Source organism: Rhipicephalus sanguineus, chromosome 9, assembly GCF_013339695.2.
Source record: "Rhipicephalus sanguineus isolate Rsan-2018 chromosome 9, BIME_Rsan_1.4, whole genome shotgun sequence".
In the NCBI taxonomy this organism is placed as follows: Eukaryota; Metazoa; Arthropoda; class Arachnida; order Ixodida; family Ixodidae; genus Rhipicephalus; species Rhipicephalus sanguineus.
In genome coordinates, this window is record NC_051184.2 from 89746273 (window position 1) to 89773635 (window position 27363).

At 48.6% G+C, this 27363-nt stretch overlaps 1 protein-coding gene across 3 annotated transcripts in view; it reads right to left on the minus strand.

Annotated features, from left to right (window-relative positions):
* Window positions 1-27363, minus strand: part of LOC119405995 (Na(+)/H(+) exchange regulatory cofactor-like protein nrfl-1) — a 144098-nt gene that overhangs the window by 40604 nt on the left and 76131 nt on the right. For 2 of the 3 annotated variants that reach the window (XM_049419280.1, XM_037672817.2), the window contains exons 2-5: window positions 18467-18751; window positions 15565-15807; window positions 10234-10431; window positions 6605-6817 (exon numbers count right to left, since the gene is read on the minus strand). In XM_049419280.1, the coding sequence (XP_049275237.1) occupies window positions 6605-6817; window positions 10234-10431; window positions 15565-15807; window positions 18467-18751 (939 nt within the window). The remainder of the gene's footprint in view (window positions 1-6604; window positions 6818-10233; window positions 10432-15564; window positions 15808-18466; window positions 18752-27363) is intronic. The other variant, XM_037672819.2, reaches the window with a different exon arrangement.

The window sequence follows — 27363 nt, forward strand, 5'->3', positions numbered from 1 at the left end:
TGATTTACTTGGGCAGTGGCACGGCACGAAGCTGCTTCCGTGACGTCACGTCGAATCTACCTATGAGATGCGTGTCGCGCCATTTCGTCGCTTTTTTTTTTTTGAACTCACGGCTACGTGTCGTACACACACATACACACGCGCTCGCTATTGTGTCGTCAACGCGTCACTGACGCGCGCAGCAGCGTCTGATATCGAAAGGGCGCAAGGCAAACAGGACAACAAAATATCGAATCAGAATGACGTCACAGCCGTCCTCGTCTGCGAACGTCACCGACACGCGAACGCGCCACGCGCTGTTAACAGACAAAAGCCGCTGCAGCGCGTCATCGAGCCATCAACACCGCTTCGAGACTCGCGGGATGCTGACGCGAAGCGCAGACCATGAATTGTTCTGGTTGGTTGGTTAGTGGTTTGGATGCTTTCCATACGGGCGCCTTATGTTGGCCCTACAATCTTTGCGCCGTCATTGCGTTGATTGATTGATTAGATAATCAATAAATAACTTCTAGGTTATTACGTGGCATAATCACGATGTGATTGCGAGGCCCACCGTAAGGGGAGTCTCCGAATGTCGACCACTTTGGAGTTCTTAGACGAGCACCCAAACCTAAGTACAGTAGACTCTCGTTAAACGGAACCTGAAGGCACCAGGAAAATGTGTTCCATTTAACAGGAGTTCCGTTTACTGAGAGATGAACAGGGGTGCAGAATTCATGTACGAAACCAATCATATCAGATTCAGTTGTTCCATTTAAGCAGCAGTTCCGTTTAACAGATTTCCGTTTACTGAGAGTCTACTGTATATGCGATGTTCCTGCACTTCGCCCCCATGAAATGTGGCTGCGGTAGCCGCGGGAAATCCAACCCGCGTCCTCAAATTTAGCAGCCAGACACCTTACCTGCTAGCTACCACGGCGAGTGTTGTTTGATATACACAATGTCTCAAACTCGGCCAACTTGCCATTTTGGAACGTTTCATGCGGAGACTGCGCTGACCTTCCATCGAATCGCAAATGTGCTGCCATGCGACGGCCGCTAGATCCGGCGGCCGTCGTCATGCGCACCCCGACACAGTGCACATCCTTGTGGGACAAATGTGGACGTCACCGAGACCTCACTGAATGTCTTGCTCTATAATCAGAAAACCCACCCATTTCCCCATTTTCCGTTCAATTTTTTTCTTTATTTTCACTTATTCCGCGATACTGCGAGAAAATGAAAGAAAACTGAAAATCGTGGCATAGAAGTCGTTTCATGCGGCCATGAAAAGGAAACGACACATGCAGGGATGTGGCAAAAATGTCCACCAAAGTAACTGAGAAATCCGGGGAGCTACGTATGCAAAACACGGCACAGCAATTCGTGAACGAAATTAACTACCAATTCTATAATTATGCTAGGCGGCGAAAAATTTCGATCGCCGACCGTGAGCGGAAAGGGAGATAACGCTCCATCATATTTAAAGCAGCGCAAGAGACGGGACGAAGGACAAGAAGTTGACAAGAAGTATCTTGCGCTGCTTTAAATATTATGGAACCTTACCAACTAGCCCAGCTGTCGACCTTGCTACGAGAGATAACGCTAATTTTAAAAATCTTTTCTAGAGAGCGATAATGCTATATGCTATTTAGTCCGTTAATATATGGCCCCCACCATGTAATGATGCGCTGTTTTCAACAGATAAGAGCAGTTGCTGTCGTATAATATTTGTCCACATGTTTATACTCGACCAAGGGCTCGAGCACTCGCTACGCCAACATGCAGGTTCGGCAAACCGTTAATTTCCGAACCCTGTAGAACCTGGAACTTACAGCAGCTAAGCGCGTGAGACAAGTCCAAGTGCGATAAGCTTAGACCGAAAGTTCACTTCGGGCTCAATGACATTTTAACAAAAACCACAGGCAACGAAGATAATAATGACGACGAGAAACATACAATTTACGATACGAGTAGCTTTAATTCAAGCGAGGACATGATAGGGTGCATTTGGTGCGGTGTTACAACACGATAACAGATCAATATTTTGATAAGGTTACACGAGAACGACAAGCAGGACAACACGGGCTGCTGTTCATGCTTCTTTCCTTCGTATCTGGCGTCGTTTTAACGGCAATGTGGCATGCAGTAAGAACCAAATGGGCCAACGACAAGTTATCGCGAACGTTCCATGAGACGGGCTTCGACACAGTGTCTCCGCAATCATTCGGGGCAGCACGGGTTACCTGAACGGCTTACCGCAAAGCAAAGTTCGCAGTCCTTTTACTTCTGCGGAAGTGGCAATGGCGAATAGGGTGCCTACACTCTAAGAAGAAAAAGAAGAAACAGTATGCGTTACATCTTTTCGGTCCTGACTTGCCACGTATATAACTCTCTTTAGGGAGACACGGTAACTCTCTTCTGGGTCTCACTATTCTCCGATGAGAGTATAGTGATCTACAAAGAGAGTTCACGTGTCTCTTTGAAGGGATTTGTACACACGGTAAGTCCAGGACTCACAAAAAAAGAGTCAAATGACATTATTTTCGTTGAAAGTATTCAGCGATGGCCGCTGTCGCTCGGAACTATTTCTGGCGAGCATACGAAGACAAGACGGCGGAGACTGATTAAATCTAAGCACGACGGTCAAACTAACGATATTTAGTGGTTTAGACGGCTAAATATCGATATCGACCCAACGCCGGCTAGCCGACATCGGGTGAAAGTAGCGCGAGCGCGATTTGCCGACGTCGGGCCAATGTTGCTGCCGACATTTGCCGACGTTGGGCCCAGATCGCTCCGGCCTTTTTACTACCCGCCCTTTTTACGGTATGATGTGATCGGCAAAGTGACGGAGAGAATGAACTGGGCTAATCCAGCCCGTCAACTCGCAATGCCCCGTGACCAAGCTGGTCGCACAGAAATTCTACAGTATGGGTTATGTGAGGCAGCGAGCGGTAACAGGTATCGATATTCACAATTTGTCCCTTTCGGGCCGAAATGTCGCCGCTCCCTCTCGCTATCAGCACTTTCATTTGAGCGACCACAAAAAGCAAGACAGTCACTGACCCAATGCATTCGCTTCTCGGGCCTATATTGGAACGTTCCCTATACCATTCTCATAATTACATATATGTCCTTACGTAATCCACATATTTTCCATACATTTTCCCCGCAATTTCCATATATTTGCCGTATATTTCAGTAAGATTCTTACGGAAACATACGGAATTATTGGAATGGCTTGCGTAACGTTTCAGCGATCATTTGCGACAATTTGCGTCGTACCAGCACTAAGCGCACTCGCAAAACACGGGGTACCAAGCAAATCCGGGTACAGAACGCTTTCATTGTTATCTCCTGTCTCGCGAGAGCGCTTAAACTATCCGTATGTCATTGAATTGTTCCATTTAGTCCGAATCGCAACCTTTTCGAATATTTGCGTCCGGTCGCTTTGCGATTTGACTCTATACAGCCTGTGCTAGAATTTATACGACGAACTTGGTCGTACACGCACGCGAGTCGACGGTCTCAGAATACTATTTTAGCAGTGCTGGTTTACCGTGCGGTAAGTACGGAAATACCGTACCACCGTGGTCGGCCCGAAGCTTTATTAAAAAAAAAAATTAGCCGCGGAAGTTGCTCATTGCGTACCGCAACGTGATGAGATTAGCCTCCGATGTCTTGCAGAGTAAAAACGCTACGTGCCGGCCCCGACGGTACGGTATTTCAGAACGGTAAACCGGCACTGCTAAGAGATCCTATTAGAGAGCTTTACTGCCAGAGACCTCAAGCCGCTTACGTACGCGCGCTCTTGTGTTCCTTTGTACTCCCAGCCGCTCCCATGGAGAAGACCACGGAACGCAAGGGTTTACGTACGCAAGCCGCCTTGGCACCCCGGCACTAAAACTCTCTAATAGAGAGTTTATTAGAGAGTTTTAGTGCCGGGGCCCCAGATCGGCTTGCGTAGGTAAGCCCTTGCGTTCCTTGCTACTCTCCTTAGCTGCGGCTGGAAGTACAAAGCAACGCGAGAGCATGCGTAAGCAATATGCTAGGGGTCCCCAGCACTAAAACTCTCTATTAGAGAGTTTTAGTGCCGGGGCCCCCAAGACATTCGGTCCGCGCGTTCTTAAGTTCTATTTTGCATCTATCACCCCGCATTATTCTGTTGAACAGCCGCACCAAAAAAGAACACAAATGAACGCAAGGACTTGCGTACGCAAGCACCTTGGGGGCCCCGGCACTAAATCTCAGAGCAGGAGTCTACTTCTGGCTCTTTGTAGTCGCACACCCTGTTGTCTGACCACCAGCCTGCCCGTCCGCCGATGCCAGAGGGTGCTCCCCCGTCCGCTCCTGAGATGCGAGTCCCGTTGGGACGGCGCTCGCGAACGGCGGGAACGTCCAGTGCGGAGACGGGTACGCCAAGTCCGGGTGGTGCGGCGGCGGGCACGCCGCAACCGGGTAGCCGTAGTAAGCGGACATCGGCGCGTACGGCGGAGCCTGAGGGGGCCAGTAGACGGCGCGCGGTTGGTACGGCACGTACGGGTACTGGGGATACGGGTTGAACGGCGGCGGGTAGGCTGCTGCCGGTGCCGCGTACGGGGGAGGAAACAAGCCGCACGCCGGGGGGAACGGAGCCGAGTACGGAAACCACGGCTGCTGAGGATCGGCGAATGGCCACGCGTAGCCGTCAGACATCGCGGACACGAAGTCGTTCTGCGGGAACCATCCGTAGGCGTCGTTCGGCGACTGCTGCTGGTGGCGATGCGAGAAGCGGGGCGGAGAAGGCGGGCCCTCGCGCGTCCTGTTCCCATCGCGCGTCTTGGACCGAGGCTCGGTCCTACTGTCGTCTCGAAGACCGCGGTTGACGTACGACGGTTGCGTGTCGCGCCGCTGGTTATCCAGCACGCCCGCAGTGACGGCGGCTTGGCCATTGGCTTGACCATTAGCCTGGCTGGTGAAATGGTCAGAAGGCTGCTCAGCAGCCTGGTCAGTGAGCTGATTTTTCTCCGATATTCGTTTGTCGTTCTTGAGGAGCGTGGGCGCGCAGGTCACCGCCTTCGGCGGCGCACGCTGTTTCGCCTGAGCCGTGGCAGAGGAGGACGTCGTCATGTCCGGGGGTTCGGCTTCTCTCGACGTCTCCCGGCCGGTGACATTCGCGGGAGCGTTGCTGGCCTGGTTGCTCGACTTGGAGGGCTTGCCTTGCTTGACGCGAGGCGGCTTGCCGACTGCGTCGTCCGGCGGAGTGCTCCCGATGGTGGAGGGCCCTTGAGTCACATCACTTATGGCCTGCGGTGACCTTCATGAAACGCTGGCGCGAGAGCAGACGTCGCCAACGGGAGGCGACTTCAAGCTGTTTCCTTCGTTTTCCTTTTCGGTGTTCTAAAGTGACCTCCGCGATCAGCTCCGGCAACGCGGGTTGCCGGAGATAATCGCGGAGGCCACGGTTCTAGGCACGAAAATGTTTTAGAAACTTCATATGGATGCACGCGACTCGTTTAACAAGGAAAAGAAGAGACGCTGCACTTCGACGCAAGAAGTAAGTGAATGTAATTAGCAAGAAATGTGACAAAAAGAAATGGTGAATATGCGCTGCGGCATCCGAGGTTTTATACGTGACGCCAATATACGTGATACGTTGGAACGACCGGCCCGGGGTGGACTCTTGTACACGTTCGGTCTTCGTTCGGTTTCCAGACGCCCGCTTACCGCTCACGCATTCGACTGTCCCCCCACGAACAGTTGGTTTCTACAACCGGCCATGCGCGTGAGACGATACCAAACGTTCGAAAGCCGAGCTAAGGGCGAACGGTTACAAGATTCTGCCCCAGAACACCACCGCTCTCCGCACATTCACAAATCGCGGGAGATATAAATGAAGTATAAACGACAGTAAACGCAACTCTATATTGTAGAGATTCGTCGTATAATAAAGTTAGGTGTGCAGACACGGAGACAAGAGATGCAAGCGTTTGTGTTGTATATTTTTTCTTCTCTTGTATCCCACCAGGTTAACGTGCCCTGGGCGACCCACAAGAAAGCATCATGAGAAAGTATACAGGCATTCTTAGCCACTACAAACTGGGTAGAAGGACTCCCCAAACTCACAAGAGAAGAGACAGTGTTGTTCCGGAAACTTCAGACCTGCACATTCTTTGCACACACTATATATCCCGCAAGCTTCCGAAACGACTACAAATACTGCTCCGCAACGAACACTCTATCATATGCTATGGGAGTGCGGGCGCAACCCATCAGTACCGCCTATCACTGCACCAAACGTCGAGCAGCGGGATGCACAGCTAACAAGCTCAAGCCCTGAAGACCAGCGACGTGTAGTTAACAGAACCAAGTTGCCAGCCTAGGCCCACGGCATCCTGGACCAGGGACGCCGCCCACCTCGGACGACTCTGTCGTGGGCTCACACTACTGAATAAAGGTTATTCCTCTTCCTCCTTGTGTCCATTTCTGCACGCCAAACGTTTTTTTTTTACGTTCAGATATGCTCGCGAAAGTAAAAAAAAAAAGGAAACCTCACGGCGACGGCAAAGATCTGCCTTAAGTGTTCATATAATTGTTATCGCAAAAAAAAGGAAAAAAAATCAGAGGAAAGCAGCTGACAGACCTGCTGCTGCTGCTGCTGCTCGGTGCCCGGTTGCTGCGCCGGCGTGCGCCTGCGCACGACGCTCTCGGACTGGCTGCAGGGCTTCTGCTTTCGCTTCGCAAAGGCCTCCTCTCCTTCTCGGTCGATGACGAGCAGTTCCACCTGCATCGGGTCCTGTTTGATGCGCTCGATGATCTCGCGGTGGCTCTCGCCCTCCACCGAGAGGCCGTTCACCTGCAATCACGAACATTAGACAGGTGTTAGTTTGTCCTCAAACTTTTTTGCGTTAGCGTTATACCAGATACCGTAGTCGCAAACGCGTGAGGGCGAATAGGTGGTGCCATCTGGCGGGGCCGAGATGAACCCGGCACGCACAGACACGGCCGGTCTATACTCTGTTCCAGAAGTTCCGTGCAGCACTGTGGAAGCTACAGGCCTTCTCAACCAATCAGGAGGGCGAGCACATCTAAGTGTATCCTTCCGCGCCCTGTCGTCTGCTAGCGGCGAGCGCTGCAGTGAAAGCGGCAAGAGCGTCTCGGGACACCGTGCAACTGCGCAGTGAGATGTGCTGTAATTGTGAAAGCGGTTAAATATTCTCCTCGGCACCGTAAAAGCGCGAGTCTTCGAGATACTAGCACGATATCGCACAGGTGAACCAGGCGCCGCCATTTTGACTAAGGAGTGACCAAATCTGCCACCGCGGACTAATCACAACCCAAGACTGGGTCCTCCGCGGCGCTGTGGACGCTCGGGCTGTGCGGACTACTCATAAATGTTTAGACAGTGTCGTACCATTCCTTCGTACTTTATGAGTAAAAACATAACACACACGAGCCACAACAGCGTTATTTCTTTCGTCATTTGCATGTTATAACACGTACAAGCAAGAACTCTTTCTTCAGTGTCATGGAGCCACAAAAATTGTTTTATACAGAAAATGCGACAAAATCGTCATACAAATCACAGCTACAACACGCAGAGAAGCCTTCAAGTAAAAATCCTCCGACGAGACCGCTTGCAAAAGTCATGAGGACAAACAACGGGCTACGTATATGGGGCACTACATCTCGCTTCGCAACAACCTGCGCTCGAGGGTCGTGTAGCCTTGGCTCTGCTGCACGGAACTTCTGGAACAGAGTATAGAGGCGCGCGCCTCCAGACCGGCCCTGGCACAGAATTGTTACTGCGGAAGCCTAGTGCACTGTACTTATCTGCTGGCGTAAATTATGGCAGACACACACGCACGCACGCACCCCCACCGCTACACACACACACACCTCGCTCAGCAAGCCCTACTATTCGTTCGTACTCTCCAAATAAATCTCGTTATGCGAAAACAAAACGAAAGTGCTTATTTGTTCTAAATGCTCCATTTGCACCCACACCGAACGACTTTTTTTATAACGAGCAATGTTATGACAGGAATATTCGATCAATTACTCGATCACTCAATCTTTATTAGTAGCATAATAACACATGGTGAACACTGAGCATGACCCACTAATGGTGTAAACGGCTTTCCCTTATGCGAAAGGTATTCGATATTAGCAGCGAGTCAACGCTAATCCTACTGTTCTGTCCTTGTTTCGGTGGGCGCTGCACGACTTGCAAGACGAAGACGTGGCAACTAGCCCAGCTTGCAGGATTACTTCAAGCTTACATTACCTGCTAGAAATATTCGATTCGGTACAAAGATGACTACTCTCTCGCCCCTATCACGTGCAGGCAGCAAAAGCAACGACGAGCACTACTTGTTTACACGATCTGCGCATTCGCTTCGCGAGACCGACGGCGTCGTATTAGGTTTCCCTGTGTAGCTCGGCACGGTATGAAATATACGACACGCGGCAGTGTTTGCACGCGGCCCATAACATCTCGTGCGGCGGCGGCGTCATCCGAAACGTGCGCCCTGCAACCTGATACGGCAAATGAGCGCGCTTCGCCGGTGAGCTGCAGATGATGAGAGCAAACTCCCACAGACGTTTCGGTTACATATGTTTATTTCGATAGCGACGCTGTTTTTTGCCGGACATATGTGCCGTAGTCATAGTAGGCGTCCGCTGAAACACCATTGGCTGAGCCGGCAGGTCTCTCAATCTCGCTTTGACTATATAATCAGGTGCAAGCTCGCGCATTTCAAGTCTAGCAGACGATTTACATCACGTGATCTCGCTAGTCAATCGCATAGACTCGCTCGTATAGACCTCTTATTCACTTTTATTTTCGGGAAAACGGCACCACAAGAAATGAATTCACACCCTACCTTAGAAAGATTGCAAGTTTAAGCGAGTTGGCAGGGATTTCGTTATTTGCTTATATTTATGTGCGTAGGCTTATGTGCATCGCACCGCATGCTGCTGAACCGTAATGGGTCGGGAAACCTAGTGAAGCTTATGTAGACCTTTTTCGTGCCAGGATTTCCCCGCTTTTTAGTTGTAAACAGATTGATTGATTCATTGATTGACTAATCGATCGATCGATTGATTGACTGATGAAAATGTATGCGCGTTCGCTTGCACGGACAAAAGTATAGCAACGAAAAGGACAACACCGGCTGCCAACGAGAAAAGAACGTGTGGTGGCGAAAAAAAAAAAAAAAAACGCAGTGACTATTCTGTGGTCCAGACCACAGAATAGAGTGCAGCTTTATTCTGTGGCAGCTTTATTCTGTTGTCCAGACCACAGAATAAAGCTGCGAAAAAAAAAAAGACATATTAAAGGAGAAGAAGGACAAGACGACGCGGAAAGTCAATCTGCCCATGCTCTGGAGTGACGCGGCCCGTTAATCATGGGCACCGACTGACACTCGCAAAAGGTAACTGTTTAACTAACTAACGCTACAGGGCATCGGCAGAAAATTCTATCTACTACTCCTAATAATAATAATAATAATAATAATAATAATAATAATAATAATAATAATAATAATAATAATAATAATAATAATAATAATAATAATAATAGTGGTACCTGAGCCTTCGCTCTCATTTTGCTGGAAGTCAGCTTCTTATCGCATTATTAACGAAAATAAATTTTCAAAGATTATTTTGTTAGTCTCTATTTTAAATCCATATTCCACCATAGTGTCCCTATAGCGCTTATGAAAGATGTGAAGTTTATACCCCCCCCCCCTTTTTTTTTGTCGGCTATTAGGACAGGTTTTTAGGATTACTTTAGGTATCGGGTAGACGAGAAATATAGGTAGTCTATCTTATTACGCATTATATCTGGGCCGTTGCTACCATCTCCGTATAAACACGGCGCTATTTATATATTTAGTGTACGATTTATATGTGCGGCCACTGGAAATTCTCAGTTAAGTTACAGTTTCACGAACTAGATTTATATAACAGACCCAACTGACCGATGTCACTGAATTTCAGGCTGCTATCGAATACTATGTACGCCCTTAGCAGCCATACATTTTTTCTCTCTTTAGTTTCTCCTAGTTCTTGTGTACACTGTTTCCCACTCCCTTCTGTAACGCCTTCGCGCCCTCAGGGTACTGAGATAAAATAAATAAATAAATAAATAAATAAATAAATAAATAAATAAATAAATAAAAAGTAACGACGGGTGCCGAAGAGGCGGGACAGCAGGCGCGGTACGCAGTTCGCCGCGGCGCGCACGGAAGCGCAGGAGACGCTCACCTCAAGGAGCTTGTCGTTCTTTCGCAGGCCGCCCAGCTCGGCGGGTGAGCCGAGGTCCACCTGTCCGATGAAGTGTCCCTGTCGCTTCTTGTCGGCGTGCAGGTTGAAGCCGTAGCCGTCGAAGTTTGGCCACTTGGACAGGTGGCACAGGCGAAGACCGTCGTGGACCACTGGGGCGGGGGCCGTTTCCTGGACGTTCTGGAAGAGACGGGGGAGAGAGAAAAGAAATACAGTTAAGAAACTGAATGGATGGATGGATAAAGGATAGATGGATGTATGGATGGAATAAAATGGATGGATGGATGGATGGATGGATGGATGGATGGATGGATGGATGGATGGATGGATGGATGGATGGATGGATGGATGGATGGATGGATGGATGGATGGATGGATGGATGGATGGATAGACGGATGGATGGATAGACGTGAATGAAAGGTAGGGTAGTCAACCAGGTACACGTATCGTGCATTACACTCGCAAGAGAAGTTGGGTTTTAAGGGACGAGAAAGAACGAATTGCGCAAACTTATTAAGGCGAAAGCCTATGTGGCTCATGAGTCAAAAACAGCCGGCGTCCGGCGTTGGCAACCAGAGTAATACCAAATGTCGCGTGTGGTGCGTACCCTCATTCCCCGCGTGAGAATTAAAGTTCGTTAAACGTAAAGCAAACGTAAATTAAAGCTAATTAAATTAGCAACTGTATGACAAGTGATTAAAAGTGACCATTAAGTGCTTAAGGTGAAATCATGTGTGAATTAAGGTGAGCTAAAGGGAATCAAAGGTGGATTAAGCTGAAATAAACATGAATTAAGGTTAAATTTATAAATCAATCAACTCTCAAGGCGACCTACAGAAAATTAGAGGTGAATGAAATGTGAATTAGCAGTGAATGAAACGTGACAACACAGGCTACCGCCTGTGCTTCGCTTAACGTAAGCTAGATGTGGATTAAGCTGAAATAAACATGAATTAAGGTTCCTTTTATAAATGAATCAAATGTCAAGGCGATCTAAAGAAAATTAGAGGTGAATGAAATGTGAATTAGCAGTGAATGAAACGTGACAACACAGGCTTCCGCCTGTGCTTCCCTTAACGTAAGCTAGAGGGACTTAATATTTTTTTTTATCCCCAGTTAAACATGCATTAGAGCAGCAATTGCAAAACTATCTTTACGGCGGTTGCTACGCTACGCACCGGAAAAACAGCCCGAGCGCTTTCCTAAGCTGGTATTTTAACGCAGCTGTACAGAATGCAAACATCTTGGCGGACTAGGCCGACTCGCTGTATTGCGAAAGCAAACCAAGATCTATGTTTACCGCTTGCGGAAACCCTTGTGCGTTTTACTTTTACAGTCCATAATTGCCCTATATGTGATGCTTGCAAAATTCTATAAGCTTAAAGGAATTAATTTGCGCCACCCCACCGCTCTTGAGCCGCAGGAGTATAAGGATATGGCAATGTGGGGAGGGACGGGGGCTCAAGGTGAGCCCCCCCCCCCTCCCTCCAACTTGCCTTGTGCTAGTGAGGATGCCTATGGGCAACACTGCGCTTTGGGCCAAGGTTTGAAGAAAAGTGTTTCATGGGACCTTGTTTATTAACGAGAAAGCTTGCAAGCGAGTCGCAAAATGCACCCCCCCCCCCCCACGCAAGCGAAAGTGATGAAGAAGGGTGCGGGGGGGGGGGGGGGTGTTGCACCTTGCACATGCGCACACAACGCGCGAAGGTAATGCGGAGTTGCCCGCGCTTGCGCCAGTCTGCGCAGGCAGCTCCCGTACCTTTGGGAACTCACATTACACGCGTTTTCGCGAGGCAGGCACGGCCTTGGTTCGCTGGCTCCTCTTACATCGCCAGCGCCCAAGAGGCGGCTTGTTATTTCGCACGAGCAGCAGGCGCCCGCGCGCGCTTTCGATTGCCTCTGGAATTCACGATTTTTTTTTCTTTTCTTCTAAGCTCTCCCTGACTCTCTTTCTTTCTTGCATGCTTTTCTACAGGCATGCGTCCCTCCAAATGTTTTTTTTTTTTCCTTCCACTATGTCATTCGATGGAGCTAGGACCGTACGTGCGCACTCGCGTTCAGCACCCCTGCAGGAGTTAAAGGAAACTTCGCAATAGCGTTCAGCTGAGCACCTTGGATCTGCTACGCACAAAGGAGCCACGTGTCAAGAACAAAGTATTGTACAGGATACACAGGAATAAATAAAAAAGACTAATTTTATTAACGCAGTTTCAACAAAGGACATTTTCATATCCTATACATTTTCATATTTTCAAATATATAGATAATAATATCTGGGGTTTTACGTGCCAAAACCATGACATGATTATGAGGCACGGAGGGCTCCGAAATTTCGACCACCTGGGGTTCTTTAACGTGCACCGACATCGCACGGCGCACGGGCCTCTATAGCATTTCGCCTCCACCCGAAATGCGACCGCCGCGGCCGGGATCGAACCCGCGACTTTCGGGTCAGCAGCCGAGCCCCGTAACCATTGTACCACCGAGGCAGATTTAAAATAGCGAGCTGTATTACCATGGTGTCCATGTGGCTGACTCACAACTCAGAATAGGACAGATTAAACTAGACTAGACTAGACTATGCAGTACTAGACTAGACCAGAACAGAACATAGCAAAACAGAGCTGACCTGACCTGACTCGAACACGTTAAGCTAGACTAGACCAGAACAAGAGAGACCAGAAGAGGCCAGACAAGAGTAGAACAGAACTGAGCTGACTTTATTAGAACAGGTTACACTAGACTACACTACACCAGAACATGCCAGGACAGAACTGCGCTGAGCTGACCTGATTAGAACAGGTTAAACTAAACTAGACTAGACCAGAACAGAACTGAGCTGAATTGATCAGAACAAGTTGGACTAGACCAGAACAGGTCAGGACAGAACTGAGCAGAACTGGTTAGAACAGCTTATGCTAGACTAGACTATACACTAGTCTATACCTGAACAGGCCAGAACATGACATAACTGAGCTGACCTTATTAGAACAGGTTAAACTAGAATAGACTAGACCAGAGCAGGCCAGAACAGAACAGAACTGAGCTGATCGGTTACACTTCCTGATTAACTATGAGCTAAACCTGCGCATTGCCACAATGACAGTGGCGGAAAAAAAGAAATCGCAATCTCGGATGGCGCAGGCGGGACGGAAGACAAAGCACAACAGAGGACTGGCCCATGTTGCTATAGGTCCTCAGAATGCAAAGTCATCATGTTGGGACCCTATAGAATGCGGTGGTGGTCCATTAAATTGGGTCGTTAGCGTTCCAGTTACACAAGCTCGGTTACCACAGCTGACAACATGCGCGTACGAACGACGATACAATGTTTATGCACCGACAGGAGCGGCCACCTGAACGGATTGCATCTGTCAGGTGCTGTAGAACCAAGGCGCACGATACACAAATATCCGACGGAGACGCTTTGTCTTCCCGTGTCTTCTAATTGTGTTTGACTTGACCGCCATGCGAAAACGCGAACCAGCCCGATACTCCACACTTTTAAGATGTACATCAAACAGCAAATGTTTAGGGAACCTTGGCTCGACCACAAACGATTTCTGTTCTGTTAGTGTGTAATGCTTCTAACCTAGCTGCTGAATATATAGGTTGCAATACCAACTACAGGCTGGAACATTTATGTGGAGGTTATGTACCCAGACAAAGCGAGACTATAGCTTTTGTCGAAAATTTCATGCCCCGCAAACTTTTTCTCTTGGGTGTACAGTCGCGCTCAATATGACTTGCAACACGGGAGCGTGTGGCCTCACGAGTTTAAAGATTTCCCATTCCTTCCACTAGCCCTTATTTCTACAACTAAACGCTGTTCTCTTACTCCGGGAAGTTCCCAAATAAGGAAATAATAATAATTACAAAAATTAAGCAAGTTGAAGCCATGTGCATTCATTAAACTCATGAGGCCACGCGCTCCGGTGTTGCAAGTCATATTGAGCGCGCCTGTACATCCCTTGTGACGCTGAATGATGACCTGCAATTTCGATACGGAAGCATACCTTATACTTGAATCTCGCAACATTTATGCTCATATTTCGACAGATTATTCATTTACTGCTTCTGTACATATTTTTTACCACGGTAACTTAAATACTCACTACTTGCGTAATACGAATTCCTTTATTACGAGTAATTAAAGTAATAAATCATCAATATAATGATCGTATTTTATAGTCCTAAAGCAGCACAGGCGCCCCTTCCAGCGACCTCTAATTATCGCTGTCTTACGTCACCTGACCCCCTTATGCGTGCGAATATCCTTGTTTCACCACAGCCCCCTAATTTTCTGCTGTCCTCGACCGCACTTCCCTTCCCTAGGCTGCCATTCCGTCATTTTATAACAGAGCGCCGGCTATCTTGCCCTATGTATTACATAGCCTGTACATTTCCATTTCTGTTTCTCTTGTTACGTCTACTAGAACGCAGGCTGCTCATGCCTCCTCTCTGATCTACTCTGCCGTCTTCCTGTCTTTATATGTTACACCTGCGTTTTGGAGCGACAACTCTGATCTTCCCGGTACAAGCCCAGAAAACGACTTTGTGCATGCGTTTGACCTTGAAACTGGCGGCTGCTGCTACCAACGTCAATATCCTCCTCGCACGCGCGTCCTCGTAGTAACGGACATGCGCAGTCTGGGTCTGTTCTCCTCTTCCGCGCGCCCTTCACCTTGACTGTTTCAGTAAAGCTCCTATTTTTCAGCAATTATTATCAAAAATCACAATTTGCAAATTATGTGACTTTTTAAATACTATTTCATTAATAGTTTTATGTTTTTAGTTTTGAGATGGATATTCCTAATAGTATAATATATTGTCACGGGGTCGTGACGTCGACAAAGACCGCAGGCGACGTGTCCAAGGTGAAACTCTTTATTTGGCCGAACTTGGGGCCCAGAAAAGGAAAGTTAATATACAGCAATACACACGGTATGCACCGAGAGCGGCGAACAGAGCGTCGGCCGTCGATCAACTGACAAGCGGTGAAGCGCGTCGGCATTTATACATGTGCCGTCGAATATTCCAGCGTTATCGCGCAAGCGCTAGAATAAGCTCGAGTGTGCGCGTCTCGCGCGCAATCTTAACAAAACGATCTACAATAATCGCGAAGCTTCTCGAGCAATGAGGCGCGGTTTGCGCTGAGCGTCGCTGACAGTCTTTGGAGGCGAAAACCGAATACGGCAAAAGTGATAATAAGAAACGCACATGGCAATATAGACGATTTCGGGGGGGGGGGGGGGAGGGGGATAGCCCTCCCCACTTCTACGAGCCTGGCTGTGGGGCAAAGCGTAACTCACGCTGTGCGGTACGGCGGCGACTTCCTGCGCAACGGCGGCGGGCTTGCTGGATCGCCGGGCGGCAGCCTTGACGCTGCTCAGCTGAATCACGTTGGGCAGGTCTCCGCGGATGGCGATACCGTGCTCGCGGTACCAGGCCGCCGTGCCGTCGTCCACCACCAGCAGCCGAGTCTCGTTGGGCACCGACTTGATGCGCTCCACGATGTCCCGGTGGTTGGTGCCTTCCACGTTCACGCCGTTCACCTGCGGCCGACCACGACACTGTGCAAACGTGCGTATACAGCGGAAATCTCGGTATAACGAAGTCGCACCCGACTCGAAGATAGCTTCGGTGTAGGGGTGTGCGAATAGTGAATTTTAGAACCGAATCCAATACGAATAGAATAGTGATGACAATAAATCGAATACGAATACAAATCGAATACTGTTCGAATAGTTTTCGAATACTTAAGGCAATCATTTTCAAAGCAGCCCTAGACTGGTATAAGGTAACAACTTCCACAACAGCTCAACAATTCTACACAATGTTATTTGAAACAAATCTTCACAAGCTTTAGCAAAGGAACATTACGACTACTTCTAACCGACAAAAAAATATCACAATTGCTTAAACTGAGGGAAGCTCGTATACAGCAGAAACTAGAGCCTTCGAAATATTTTGTAACTGCAGGCTGAAGTGACTACAGTATTCGAGGTAGTACTTTGTCAACAGCTTTCATATAAATCTGGTACATAAACATTAAGCAATTTTCATTAGTTAACATCATCATGAATGTCATGCTGAAGATAGTGGATTGATGACACTGTCGCTTCGGCGACACTGGAGTTTTAAGCGAAACGCCTTCGTCCTACGATCAATATAGCGTCGATAGTCCTGTAAGCACTTGGGCTGCATGAATTTGGCTAACTCAATTATTAAAACAACGAAAGTTACCCCTCACTCTTCTGACGTCTCATTCCATCGAGTATTTTTCGTAGTTGCTGATTATTCGAAAAATATTCGGTATTTCGAATATGCACTATTCTATGCGTTATTCGAAACTTTCGAATATTCGTACAGCCCTACTTCGTTGCATTCGGCATTCGTTATAAACGTAAAGCTCCAATCACTCGGGCTCATACAGTAAACGGAACTGCAGCTCTCCCCTCATCACTAAAAAGAAAAAAAAAAGTGTACTCTCGCACTTTTGTAGTTTGCGAACAGCGCTCAGTGCACTGCGCAGTGACATTAAAGCACCGCGGGTTGTTCGCAGCAAATATAGACCAGTTACAATAGGCAACAAAAGAATCTCACTGTAAACACAGCAGGTAGTTCCAAACATGTGCCTAATAATGCGTGACAACCACGGTAATAAAACAAGATAATTTTCATGACACACAAGAAAAGGTATCGCGAAATAGCTGTACAGTTCAGCTCCTTAACTGACCGCGTAGTGCTCGGCGATGCGTTCCGACCCGCCCGACGAACAACGACGACCTCTGTACAAGTGTTATTCGCGAGGACTATAGTTTCGTCTTTGTAAACTCGACGCGAACACGTCGAGTCTGAAGTCGAGTTTATCTACCGTAGCGTTTACGTGCATCTCGAGCATCGACACGCCGACGTTTGAAACCACTTCGCCTCAACAAACCAATTCGCCTAAATTTTATCGCGTTAATGAGCGACGTTTACTTGAATACAAAGGCAGCTCATGAGTCCGTCAAGTTGACGATATAATTGAAGTTAAGTCGTTACGAATTCGTAGGCGCCAGTGTTTTCTAAAGCGACAATGTAACGCCGAGTTAGCTTGTCGAGATGAAATCCGGTAAACGGGTTCGGGTAATGGGTTGGGGCAGCTCGGGCCGAGTGACTGTCGAGGCGAGTTCTGTGAACTCGCCTGCAAGGGGTGGATTTAACTGCCTAACCCAGCACAACAGGACGCATTGTCAAACGCGGTCGTAACGGGTTGCATGCGCTCACGTTTTTGACCCGACGTGGCGCTCAAGTTGAGCAGCTCGGCTTGTGACTCGACGTATACCGCTCAAGTCGAGCTCATGTAATCTTCTATACGAGCAATGTGCAAGTTCGGACTACTAGGTAATCCACGAATTCTTCTTTAGCGCGAACTTCCGCAACAAGGGACGAAAAAAATTGCGACACACACAAGCGCTAACTTCGAAGTGAATGTTTATCGCGCGGACACATATTTGTAATGGTAACCGCGCGCCTCATTCACTCCGCTTCTACAAATCACGACACCCTCAAGTGATAACTAGTGAGCATACAAGGTGAAACGCATCAGTTAAATTCAAAACTGAAAACTCGTACATTACCATTCACCTGTCGCTATCACATGCTACACCTGGAAAACACAATTCTTTCTTAGACAGGGCAATAGACGGAACACTGATACACTGGCGATATGCCTTGGTCATTTCTGTTCCTCATTATTTCCCGTGTTCTTTGGTCGTCATGAGTCTACAGAGCACTGCATATTTTTCAAATTCAGGCGTGCATCAACGGCTTTGGCAATACGTCGCCACGTGACTCTGCAAACCACCCCAAACTATACGAACGCTCCCTGAGGCGGTCGTTCAGGCAACGCCCTTCTATACGAGGGACAGCGGCGTGCCCAGGAGGGGGGGGCACACCCCGAATTTTTTTTTTTTTTGCCATAGCATACAGAGCAGAAAATTACACTCGACCACATCTGCCTGCCCGGTCCCCACTACAGATCAAGGGGGTGCCTCCTCCCCGAAAAAAATTTCTGACTACGCCCCTGACGAGGGATATAGCCGCGATAGCGGTCTGCTGTCAACGATATTTGCAGGCGTGTGTGTTAGCGTTGCGGAGGTGCGTTTGCGAAGAATTGCGAATAACTTAAGTACGAAGTCCAATGATATTTCATTGCGGGACACGCACCTCGACAATGGTGTCGTTGGCGCGCAGGCCCGCTGCCTCGGCGGGGCTGCCGGGATCGACGGCGCCCACGTACTGCAGCTTGCGCTGCTTGTCGGCGTGCAGGTTGAAGCCGTAGCCGTCGAAGTCAGAACGCCGCACCAGGTGGCAGAGGCGAGCGGCCGGGGCGCCCGCCGGCAGGGACACCACCTTACTAGGGGGGGCGACGGCGGGGGGTGAGGGCGCCCCCCGCTGAGGCTGATCGGCCGAGGAGGAGGAGGAAGAACCCAGAGAGGCACCGCTGTTCCTCTGCGACAAAGAGAACATGAGAAGCACGGTCAACAACTGCAGTACAGACTTCTTTTTTTTAATGAAATGACAACGTAGGCCGCTTGCACCGATGTTGACACTGTTCGCAAACTTAAAGGCCAACTCCGGCGATTTTTTGGCCATGTCAAAGTAATGGTGCTTTTATGTTCCTGAGACGCTCCTGTTACGGGCCCGATAGCAGAAATACTCGGCAAATTGGAGAATAATTTTAAATAAGCAAAAAAGCGCAACACCGAAACCGAAACCCAACCGAGTGTACTGTCTACGTATGACCATAGTCCCTCAATACTTTTTACTGGTCACGAAACTTCCCCGTCACTCTATGGGAGAGCTTTGTGTGCCGCCAACTTTGAGCGCGGGGCGGCGCCGCCAGTGTTAGGGGGGCACCCGCTGCACTCGTCGAAGCAGTCAGCGAGGCGACGGCGTGGTGTGTTTGCTTTTGTGTGTCGTGCTCTATCGCTTGTGTGCGGTGCTTTCTGTGCGTCTTATCGTATTCAGACGTGACGAATACTTAGCGGCAACGTGACGAACGATGCAGAAGACGTGCTGCGTGCCGCACGGTCGCTCCGGCGAACAAGGCGCTCGTCAAGGCCAGCGCGGCGACGGCGTGCTGTGTTCGCTTTGTTTGCGTAGTTTTATCGCGTGTGTGCGGTGCTGTGTGTGCCTGTGACCATTTTCGCATGCGACAAATAGTTAGCGGCAGCTTCACGAACGATGACCAAGACATGCTGTGTGCCGCACTGTCGCTCCGGCTATAGGAACCGCTGAAAAGTATCGTTGTTTGTGTTCCCCAGCGACCCCGAAAGCCGCGAGCAGTGGAGGCGGGCGATACCACGTAAAGAAACGGGCGCATTCTCGTTCAGTTCACCAAACGTTCGAGCATGCGAAAAACATTTCTATAACGAGGACATTATTCGCGAAGACGAATGCGTTATAGAAGAGGTTGCCCGCGCGAAAGAGTGAAGCTGAGGGCCGGCGCTTTACCTCGATTATTTGAATGTCTCCCGGCTTACTTGGCCAAAAAGAAGCCAGCATCTCGGCAGTTGCCTCACAGGCGGCCTGTCAAGCGTCGTCAGGAGTCTTCGGAGGATTCCAGTGGGGAAAATGCTGTGCAGAGGATCCGCGTGGACGTCTCCGAGGAATTGGATGCAGTAAATCATGGTAAATATTGCAGTTTTACGCGGCTTGCTCTTCTGTGTTCCTCGGCACGCTGATTATAACGCAAGTTGAGCAAACGTGATCGATTTCGTAAACCTTTGTGTTTTTCCCCTTGTTCTGCAGAAAGTATGCCGACAGTAAACAAGGCTGAGGACAAAGCTTGCAAAACAGAGGAGGCTGTGTGCAGCGCTTCGGAACAGTTGTTTGTGCTGCTAAGTTCTTCACTGTTTTGCCTTCAGTTTCTGCTTTCAAAATAAAATGATTATAGCCAGCAATTTATTGTTTGTTATGAATATATAGAATAGATGAAGCCCACTGGCTTTCACCTTTTAATAAGGTGCTAAAAGGATTGAATATTTCCTCTAGATCAAACAGCTGCACAAGACCCTTGTTCAACTTTCGTCCAAGAGAAAGAAGCTGCTGTAGAGCATGGCTGGGGAAAATACATTATACAGTCGCTTGGCACTTCGCAGAGTGCAAGGGTCCTTAGCCATTTTGCAAGAAAGAAAAAAAAAGAAACTACGCCATGTGGCTCTGCAATGTGCCTGTAAATCTAAGTACACATGTTTTTTGCGCTTCATCTCCCTGGAATGCGAGCGCTTCAACAAGCATGTTTAGCAGCACACCTTAGCTGCTTAGCCACCGAGGCTGGTAAAAGCGTTATCAGAGTTTTTTCTCGTATTATTACAATATTGTTGTGATTTCACTTCAGAGTTTTGTACGTGCAGTCTGCCCGAGACAGAACTTAGCGACGCATGGGCCGTCTACAATTTTTTTCTCTAACATGGTATTTCCTACGCCGAGCGTCGGTGGCGCACCAGTAACGTTCGACTCGGTCATGTATATTCAGAGGAATTTAAGCTAAGTCTTTTTTCAAAGCATGGATAAATCGCCGGGAGCAAGTATCATCGCGTAAGTTGCGCGCGTCAGTACGTTTTTTTGGTGAAGATACGGGATTCACGCCCGTCGTACGTACGGCTGTGTTGGTGGCGGTTCTTCCGCTGACGTCGGCTACAGCCTCGTGGAAAATAAAAAGCGTCAAATAGGCATGACCGAGCAGTCTTTGCTAAATCAGCGTGCAGGGCGTGGCTGCACGCCGATTTCGCCGCGATCGAAAGGAACACTGCCGCAACCGAACAGACATTTATGGCCGCTACGCGCAGATACGAGTACGCTGCCTATACGCGATGGGTGAGCAGTATATAAAAAAGCCACGGAAATATGTCCGTGAAGCCACCAGAGCGAGTCGCCGCCGCGGAAACCTCTTGACGCATCAAAAAACCGTTTAAGCGGCCGCGTTGAAAGCCCCCTTGTCTGCACTAACGCCCCTGGCGGGAGACTATGTCCCTATACCAAACTTGGCCCGAAGTTTCGTGACCATAAAAAAGTATTGAGGGACTATGGTATGACGTAGACGTTGTTACGAACGAACCGGAAGTCGTGCAAGGCATGCCGGTCACGCCGGCGCGGAGTATGAAAACTGTGACAGCCGGGACGACCAGCAAAGCGCCGGCCAAACCAACGCTGTCTGTCGCCTTGTGCACAGCAGACGCTCGCTGTAGCGGCCTAAGCGCCGAAGTTAGCGGTGTCCTCGGCTGCGTCACTTCCGCCGCCTTCCCAATACTGATGTCACAGACGCAATGTTGCCAATAATTGTGGGAAGCCAGGGTGTTTGCAGACAATCTTTAAAATTCATTTTCAAACAATCTGCGCATGTCTCAAGCCTGTAATTTGGCACAAATGACGGAAACGCGCAAATGAGCGTACCCAGCGAATTTTATTGAGATCCATCGACCTCGAAAAATCGCCGGAGTTGGCCTTTAAGCGTGGCGTAACAGGTGGAAGTTCCACGCATACATAGAGCTTCGGTTGCCTCGATCCGGTGACTAAGAATTAATAAGTGCAGGCGCACCTAAAAAAAAAAAAGAGAAAGAAAAAAGGCACTTACGCGACGTTTCGACGGCCGGGGACCGGTCTTTTTCAAGAGCGCGGTCCCCGGTTGAAACGTGGCGTTATGTCTTGTTGCCTTGTTTTTGCCTGTGCGCCTGCACTTCTTACACACACACACACACACACACACACACACACACACACACACACACACACACACACACACACACACACACACACACACACACACACACACACACACACACACACACACACACACACACGGATATATTACATGCGCGCAGCTTCCACCTAATAGGAAACGTGCTCACGCCATTTTGTCCCTTGACAGGTATTTTTCTATTGACATTTCACTGAGTGCCTGTTATTCATTTCTACATTTCTACTCGGGCTGAAGCCATTGTTAACCCTAACAGCCTTCGTCCCCCCCCCCCCTCCCATCTGCGATGGACAGACAGAAATAAACGCTCCCTCTCTCTCTCGCTTTTCTAAAGCAAACAACATGATCGCCTATGACCGTAACTGCATCGGTCAAGCATCAAACGAAGACGTCACGGATACGCGCCGTCGCGGTAGCCACGCGTAACGACGGCCGTCTCACCACGCGCGGCTAAACAAGCAACCGCGCATCGCCGCATCAAAAGAGCAAGAGTGGTCACAAATCGCGCTACGAGACTCCGCCCACTCGTTTGCTGTACACATCGTGCATGGAGACGTTGGTTCTTTGGTGAACATATACGAGCCACTGCCATTATTTACGTCATGCTATTCGAACGAAAAGAATCATCGCTGCATCTCTGGCAACGAGAATGGAATCGCCTTTTTTTTCTTCCTTTTTTTTTACTGAAGGCGCTTTTTTTTTTCTCCATCCTTTATTCAAATCTAATGGCCTGCCGCACCATTGCACGACAGAACCCCACACAGATGCATTTTTGCAGACAGTTATGTGCATTAGCTTTTTCGCATTAAAGACACGCCTTTTGAATGATACATCTGCACTTTTTTATTAACGATAACTTACAGACACCAGCAGTTGCTTGGCTGGTTGGTTTATGGCAAGGGTCATCGAGCTCACCTCAGATAGCGGGACGCAATCGCAAAATTTAGTCTCCCGCAATTGCCAGGACAGAGAACAAAATTCAAAAATGCCAACCATGAAGTAGAGACTCAACCACATCCTAACATACACCTTCATCGATATCGCCATTTCATGTCGCCCACCCCTCATGTAAAGTCCCATACGGGATCTTTGAGGATATAATAATAATAAAATAAAAATAAAAAAATTGGAGCGGGGAAGGTGGGGGGGTGTGGCGGATGACATTGAATAAAATGTCAGCCAACGTTGCCATTTGAAAGAAGGCATTTCCTACATCTCATACATGGCTCATTTTTGAAGGGGATTTGGCATCAGGATTCAACACACCGATACGGACATCGAGAATGACTGAAATCTGGGCACCAATCCTGAAATATGGAGTTTCTGTGCCACGGTTATGTTTAAAAACATGGTGGCCACACGTCGTGCCTCACGAAAAACATGCTTGACACTAGTCACGTCTGTGTAGTTCATGAACATAACTATTAGGAACAAAAATGTGGAACCGAAGGCAGTCATGTGGGGGCCGGGCCGCGTGTTTGAGGCCCCCGGTTTACGGGGTTCAACGCCCCAAAAGAGAATCAGGCAATGAGTCCCCATCAAAATGAGGCTGCCGCCGTCGCTGGGAATCGAACCCGCAACATAGAGGCGAAAGACGGACTTACACAGACGACAGATATAGATGGAAAAGTGGAGAGGGTTTGCAGGTTTTCCCCCCAGCGTTCTGGTTTGCTCTGGCTTGGGTCGGAGTAACCAGAGCGGAATAGCGTAGACTTATCCAGCAGATCGAAACGGGAAAGGCTCTTGACCGACTGACCAGCAGTATTAAAGTGATGCTCTCTCTTTGCGAACACTCCAGGACTTTCCTGACCGCGCCGCTGGGTGCTGCTATAGTCTTCTCGCTGCACACAGATTCCAAGCGCGCGTTGAATCCGCCGCAATTTCCGAAGACGGTGCTTTCATCTGCTTCTGCGTACCGCCCATTTGCTTAACGGAGTAACATGATGCACATACGTACAGGATAATGTATCGGCGATAGCCTAATCCGTGACCTAATTAGACTTCTCTCGAGTAGAGATGTTCCTAACCTTTTCTACAGTACTCGACTACTGACCAGAAGGTCGCGGGATCGAATCCCTGCCGCGACGGCCGCATTCCGATACAGGCAAAATGCTGGAGGCCCGGGCGCTTAGATTTATGCGCACGTTGAGGAACCTCAAGTGGTCGAAATTTCCGAAGCCCTCCACTACGGTGTCTCTCATAATCATGTCGTGGTTTTGGGACGTAAAATCCTAACAGTTATACTCTGCCTTGTCTTTGCATCTATGCCGTTTTAATCAGCTTTCCGCCATGCTCTCCGTATCAGCGAGGGCATATTGGCCGCCACGGGCGAATGTGCACTCCTCGCTCAAACATGCATGACGGCCCACCGATTAGAAGAACAGAGAGCTGAGCTAGTTGGTATGTATTCATATGTTAACCAGAGATTACTGGAACATAAGAGATCGCTAATCGGAGGCACACCATTTAATTTACCTTTACATTGTCGAAAGTGTAAATGCACGCCTAAATTCAATGAATTCTCAGTTTTGTACAGGCACGGAAATGAATAAACGCGTCTAATGGATGAAGCATCATAGTGGCAGCGCATGCGTGAGCCAACCGTCGATTAACTTGCATACAGATGAAATGCCTTAACAGTTATCTCTCACGTAGACCCCCACGCATGCCGGATTGATAGGCATCGCCTAATGCCTGGGCATGCGCAGGTAGGTTTTCGTGCCTTCTTTCTTTTCCGCCGTTGTGCGCCTTTGCAATTGTCAGTCGGCGTTTGTGGTGCCTTGACTTCTCCCCTGTGTCTGTGTTTGCACGACCAGTCTTTTAGCATGAACCACCGATGGCTAGAGAGTTGAGCTCATGCGCACAGAGTCAACGCTACACCGTTGGATACGCGTCGATGACGGCCGCAACGAAACGGCGATCAAAGCGCGCGCAGCGTACTAGCAAAGAAGCACAAATCGGGTCACCTTGAACGTCCGTTCGTTCCTCGACCGCGGGTAAACGAAACCGAGCTGAAACAATAAGAGGAAGAGAAACGGAATGCGAGCGCAGCGGCGCCGAGATTAGCCCGCTATCTCTTTTCGTCCTCTCAACACACACACACACGGTCGAGACAATGTTCCCGGCGGAGATAACAACCGTCCCCACGGCTGCACCGGGTCACAGTGGCGAGACATGGTCGCCTCGGAAAGGACGAAACGAAGTGTGCTTTGGTACAACTATACAAGATCAGTGTTTCCTACATTAGGTACCTAATCTGCACTTGCATATGTTTCGATCTACACAGAAGTCTGATGTTTCAGCTGAACATTCACCTAAGGAAGACAGTGATAATTTCGAACTATGAGGCCATTTTTGCCGCCGACGTCGTCGTAGTAGTAGTAGTAGTAGTAGTAGTAGTAGTAGTAGTAGTAGTAGTAGTAGTAGTAGTAGTAGTAGTAGTAGTAGTAGTAGTAGTAGTAGTAGTAGTAGTAGTAGTAGTAGTAGCAGCAGCAGCAGCAGTAGTAGTAGTAGTGGCAGCGTTAGTAGTAGTAGTAGCAGTAGTAGTAGTAGTAGTAGTAGTAGTAGTAGTAGTAGTAGTAGTAGTAGTAGTAGTAGTAGTAGCAGCAGCAGCAGCAGCAGCAGTAGTAGTAGTGGCAGCGTTAGAGGTAGCAGTGGTGGTTGCAGCACTCACAGTAGTAGCAATAGTAGTACAGTGGTAGTGCGTAGCAGTCACAGATAGTAGTAGTAGTATAATGCGTAGTATAGCAGTAATGGTGGTATTTGTAGTAGTAGCACTTGTGAAGAACTGTCGTGTCGCTGGCGACTCCTGGTAAAGCCTTGCATGTATGACCGCCACTGAGATCTGCTTAGTGCAAGATTTCTAAGCCCCCCCCCCCCCCCCCACACACACACACACTCTTGTTGTATCAGACTACAGACGCCTTGTGCCTGGAAGAATACAGCACCTTACAGTGTCGTGCAAGAGTGGGGAACACGTTTTCTTCCACTTTATCCGGTCTAGTTTATACCCCTGTCACACGGCAAATCTAATGTCATTTACAGCTAATGCCATTCGTTTGTAATGTCATTTGTTTGCTGTCACACGGGGAAAGTAATGCCATTCGATGAAAATGACATTTCCTGTCGAATGAGTTCCCGAAACAGATTCGCATTCGATTTCGGACCGAATGCGTAGTGTCGACGCCAGGGACCTTTTAGGGAGATGACTGTTGACTTATGTGTGCGTAACTTTTGTAATTCATAAATATTTTATTCTTTACTAGATTAACTTATTACTGGTTTGATGGCGTAACAGCATGCGTGAGAGTTTCTAAAAGAAAGTTACTCTCAACTACAGCGGCTGGACGCCGGCCATGTTTCATTCGTGCTCTCTTGTTGTTGCCCGTATCGCGGGTGTTGATCGTCTGATTGCACGTGTTTTGGTGATCAAGGTGGTGACTACACGAATTAGCTGCCGCCGTCTCGTTTCTCAGCCAGAGTGTCAGTCGTGCTCCCACGCTTCGGTTCACTGTACCAACGCCCGTTCATATCGCCGGCCATGTTGGTTTTCGATTGGTTCTTGGCATAAGGTTTCTTACAATGGTTCTTGGCTTGAGTTCGTTTGTGTCGTACAGTTGTGGCAAGTTGTGTAAAACGGCTGCGTTTATATCCTTTGAGCAGCTTTTTAGTGATAGAAAATCATTTTCGAGGATACACGCATGTGAGATGCAAGTTTTAATGGATTTTTATTCCTCCCAACGTCACGGCTCAGGAGGGCTAAGGTCATGGTCATCATTTTAAAATGACATTTGTTTTCGTCGTGCGACAGCAGGCAGGTAAAATGACATTAAGTTCACCTTATGTCATTTGTTGTAAATGACATTAGATTTGCCGTGTGTCAGGGGTATTAGTCTATCGGAGATTCTCTCAAAAGTGGCGCGAACGCTCTTGCATTTAGACTCCAAGGAAATGCGCTAGAGGTATCGAACGAGCGACCTCAACAGGTTTAGCCGAGCGAAGCGCCATGAGCTACTTCGAAGGGAGCACAAGCGCAATCACAGCCGGCTATACCGTATTTACAAAGTCAAATCTTGTGGAGAAAAGATCACTCAGGAATGTCAGAAGGTCATTTGAAGTCATAAAGACCGTGTTTAGTCGTATCCAGAAGCGTCAGTTGCTGCAAGGGGGGAGAGTGCGCGCTCGCTTTGTCCCGCGGGCAGCGTATACCTTAGCATCCATAATTAGCGGCTGAAATTTGTTCTATAGACATGTCGCACGCCTCTGGAATGTGCCCTCGAGTAAACAAGCTATCAAATCTCGGCAGCGGCGGTCGCGTTTCAATGGAAGTGATACGCTATAGAGGCACGTGTACTGCACGTGC